General features: G+C 49.6%; 1 protein-coding gene across 1 annotated transcript; it reads left to right on the top strand.

Moving 5' to 3' along the window:
• Positions 1–2,643: 2,643 nt before the first annotated feature.
• Positions 2,644–3,150, top strand: DICSQDRAFT_175646 (uncharacterized protein; the record flags this gene model as incomplete). Its single annotated transcript, XM_007371527.1, has 1 exon — positions 2,644–3,150. The coding sequence occupies one exon, from the start codon at positions 2,644–2,646 to the stop codon at positions 3,148–3,150; it is 507 nt and encodes a 168-aa protein (XP_007371589.1).
• Between the last annotated feature and the right edge of the window lie 1,225 nt (positions 3,151–4,375).

Here is a 4,375-nt window from a genome sequence, read left to right as displayed (position 1 = left end):
ATTGGCTACATTGTGCTTCGCCCCTACCACTCCGGTTCTCCACTGTCTTTTAGTAAAATGGAAAGATGTTAGCTGCAGTGGGCCTCAAAGGGGTCACAATGGCCTAAGTCGAGCTCTGTAAGTCTTTTCATTGCAAGGAAACTGTGCTACACACCTAAGTCGAGCTCTGTAAGTCTTAAGGACCACAGAGTCGACTCAGGCGCAGATGACAGCGCACAGAGCGCGTGGGAACTAGCTAACACGACCATACACTAAGTGGCGCCGGAATGGCGCCAAACGGACCAGAAATGCGTAAGGTAGACACTATTCTAGAGTGCAGTCAGATCTACAGAAATGGAGACTACTAGTGAAAGAAATGTAGTATCTGTATGGAAACGAGAGTTGTGACTATACGAAAATTACCGTAGATAGCGGACAGCGCAAACTATGTATGGCGCGATGCGGGACTTGGTGCGATTAAAATCGACGGCGCTACAGCACCGACTCCAACAAAAGATAGACTCTACATAACCTGTTTGAATAGATTTTGGAAGTCTCTCTTGACGAAATACAACTTGAAGCTCACTTCTGGAGGGCGAGTCTTGCAAGGTGCTTACAGATGTATTCGGGCATCTGGCAATTGGCTTCGATTGGCTCGCTTCCCTTCAAGCGAGTAGAGAATACACCTCATACCTCATCTCTTGCTGTGTTACTTCTGGTTGCTTCACTTCTCAGCACCAACCTCTGCACCAGTAAGCTTACCCTTGTTTGTTTGGTGGCACAGCTCGTTGGCTGTGACATTAGATCAAGTCTCTTACGCATCCCCTCCATGGAGTGTCTCAACCACTTGCAGACCGGATCTCTTCTCCCAGGAGTTTTTTGAAACATTTATCATCCCCCTCCCACTATTCTTCCATCCGACTTGGACCTACCGGAGTTTACCCGTCGTTATTTCAAGAGACACGGTCATCTCAACATCCAGTCTCAGATTGACCACGCCCTTGCAGACAATACATCAGATCGACTTCATCATTGCCGCCAGTATCGGCATAACCCTATCATACCTCATTGCAATGCCCTCCCACCATCTGTACCGTCAACCCAACCCCTTGACAAGCCACTTGCCTCACATCTCACCACACCACCACCAGTCTTTGTCCCCTCAGTCCCTACGGTTTCCCTTCAGTACCGTATATCTGCACCACCTCTTCCCTCCTTTACACGCCGTGATCCCATCAACCTCCTCGCTATTGTTACCTCCAAGGTTAGCACCATCATTAAAAGACTGCAGGCCATTTTTGATTGCAAGGGTCAGTTGCTCGACATCCCCCACAATCATCGACTTGCTCTTTAGCGCATCGGTGACAAACTTGAGTGGATACCCGACAATATCACAGAGAATGGCTCTTTGTGGACCCGCAGCCAACAACAGAACATCGACTGGTTCTGTAAGGAGTTTGGAAAGGTCAGATTTAGTGGACTTGGGCAGAACTTCGAGTGTGTTGACAAAGCTCTGGTAGAACTAGAACACTTCGGGTACTTGGATTGGATCGTCATTTAGTTTTGTATATTGGATATCTCTCGCAATGGCTTCAGGCTCACGTTACGCCCCTCTGGCAGAGGATGACTTTGAGTCAGACGACCTGGGTCCACGCACCCACCCGGCTCCATCACAGACACACACCTGTCCCGGCTTCACCCACTGCCACGCTTCAAGTGTACCCGGAAATTCAATGAATCTACGCCGGTGTTGAGTATGACTCGTTGGAAAACACTATCCGTGCCTCCGCAAATAGTTTAGGCATCACCAACCAAGCCTACATTGATTGGACCATCTCCGTGACAAGGGATATCACCTGGCGCAAAGTAGTGAACATCTACAATGTCCTCGGCAGCAAAATGTACGAACACCGGAACAACTTCCTCAAGAAGTGTGACACCACCCACACCACCTTCAGAGAGTTGGACACTTCTATGGTAGGCCTTCACACCAAGGCTGACACTGCTGGGAACCTCACCCTCAAAACTTTTGAAGAGAACAAACAGTTGAAGGTGGAACTGGTCGCTATCAATGTGGATCTGGAGGTTCTCAACCAGAACAACATGGAGCTCGTCAAACGGTACAAGGAACTTGTGGCTAAGTTTACACAGTTGGAGCAAGGCCTATCAACCCGCACCACGCTTGGTACCAGTTCCGCACCGGCCCCTGTCGTATCACAGGCTTTGCGTATCAAGGCATCAGAACCACCCAAGTACAAGGGCAACAAAGGCTCGGACATCACTCTTGAACAATAGTTACAGAAGAGGGGTCTTTGGTTCCGCGTCTAGAACATCACCACGGACGATGACAAAATTACCTTGGCCCTCATGTACCTGGAAAGCGGTGCGTACGACTACGCCGAGACAGCATAGAACGGAGGAACCCTTGGATCCTGGACCGACTTCGTCAACCAACTCAAGGCAGGCTACCATTAACTGGCTCCTGAGAAAAGCGCACAAGCATCCCTCGAGGAGTGGTGCTCAAAAACTCACACCACGGTCATTCAGTTCGCCAGGAAGTTCTGCTGCTACGCATCGAAGTCTGGTTATGCTGATGTAGAACTCATCTGGTGCATCGACAACTAGGTTGTCAAGAACTTGCAGATCCTTATGGTAATGACAGCAATGCAGCAAATCAACCCCATGCTGATTCCAACAAAGTGGGAACACTACCCCGACTGGGTGCTCAAGCTGGAAATGGAAACTCGTGGAAACCAGGCCAAGTCGTCATTGCAGCAGCACACAACTAGTCGCCCCCCACGGGATCCTAACACCATGGACGTCAACGCAATGCGCAAGCCAGAGAAACTGTCCAAGGAACAACTCGAGTGGCTCAACAAGAAGCTCTGCTTCCGCTGTGGTAGACACAAGTTTACAACCGGCCAGAAGTGTCGCAACCCTCAGTACACGGGTTACTACGAGCTTCCGGACATGAAGAAGCAGCCGGCCGCTCCGACCAAGGTTCGAACGATGGACATGGCCGATGAAGACAAATGGAAATATATCCGTCGGGCACTCGAGGAGTTTGAAAGCAAGGGAAAAGGCAAGGGCAAGGCATCGGAAACTGAGACCGCTGCACGCATTGTCGAGGTCAAGAAATCTGAGGAGGATTTTCTGGAACGGGTACTTTGAAGACTCACCAAAGTATCCGACTCTGTAATCATAGCGTAAACCTAGAGGACTCTTTTGTTCCGCGTTCGAATGTTATTCATCTCGCATCAGCACATTGCCCACAAAATTTATTCAATCTCAAAGTTTCCCTCACTCAAGGTACGCATGAAGTTCAGTCAGAAGCCCTCCTCAATTCAGGAGCCTACTCTTGCTTTATCCATCACCGTTTTGTTCAAGAACACGGACTCACCCTACAACACCTTTCCTGCGAAGTGCGAGTCTTCAATGCAGATGCCACTGAGAATAAAAAAGGGTTGATCACACACTATGTCTGTTGCCTTCTCCGTATCGGAGACCACCACGCTTGGCAGTCGTTCCTTGTCACAGACATTGGGCAGCAAGGCATCATTATTGGCATGGTGTTTCTATGCGAACACAACCCTGAACTCAATTAGAATGCAGGGAATATTGAGTTCACACGCTGTCCCTCAACATGCACCTGGCACACAGTGCAGGACAAAGAATTACGGAGTTTGCAACTACACCCTGAGTGGAAGATGTTGCACAAGACCAGTTTCATGGGGACCTTGGTTCCGAACCATGGGAAAACACTGACCAGTTCATTCACTGGGTGAACTTCTCAGACAACCCAAGTGTGCATCAAATGCGGGCCAGGCTGGAAGAGAAGAAGGACACAAACCCTACAGTAAAAAGTGAACAGGACCGCGCATACTGGTTGTTACGGCGAAGCGTGTCAGCACTCAAGGGGTCGTGTGCAGGTTATGCACAACGAGGACGCAGACTGATGACAAGCTTAGTACACTGGTTCACTGGGGGTCTGGGGGTTCGAGGTCACTAGGGGTCTAGGGAGTGAGAATGCTTGATTGGTACAAGAGGTCAAACTGGGGTGCCCAGTGCAAGACCTGTCCTTATATACTAAAGTACACGGTCGCTGACTAATCGGAGAACAATAGCGAATGGGGACAAAGGAGTCACGTGGTGTTGTGACCACGTAGTACAATGGCGAAAAGAACAATAGCGATGAGAACAATGGGGATATGAAGCATGGTGTTGGAACCATGGTAGGTACGAGTGTCCGGGTTGTGCCGTAAGAAGAGGGAATGCATGGTAGAGAGGATACGAGGAGAAAGGAAAGAAGAGATGCCCCCACAGGGCGTTTGTAACAACGGCGGCGATGTAATCGCTGAGCTCCTTGAGCTGCGAACGGAGAGCAACCAGCTCATCT

Source organism: Dichomitus squalens, assembly GCF_000275845.1.
Source record: "Dichomitus squalens LYAD-421 SS1 unplaced genomic scaffold DICSQscaffold_115, whole genome shotgun sequence".
Taxonomy (NCBI): Eukaryota; Fungi; Basidiomycota; class Agaricomycetes; order Polyporales; family Polyporaceae; genus Dichomitus; species Dichomitus squalens.
Note: the sequence above shows the minus strand (reverse complement) of the source record. Positions and strands in the feature narration are given on the sequence as shown.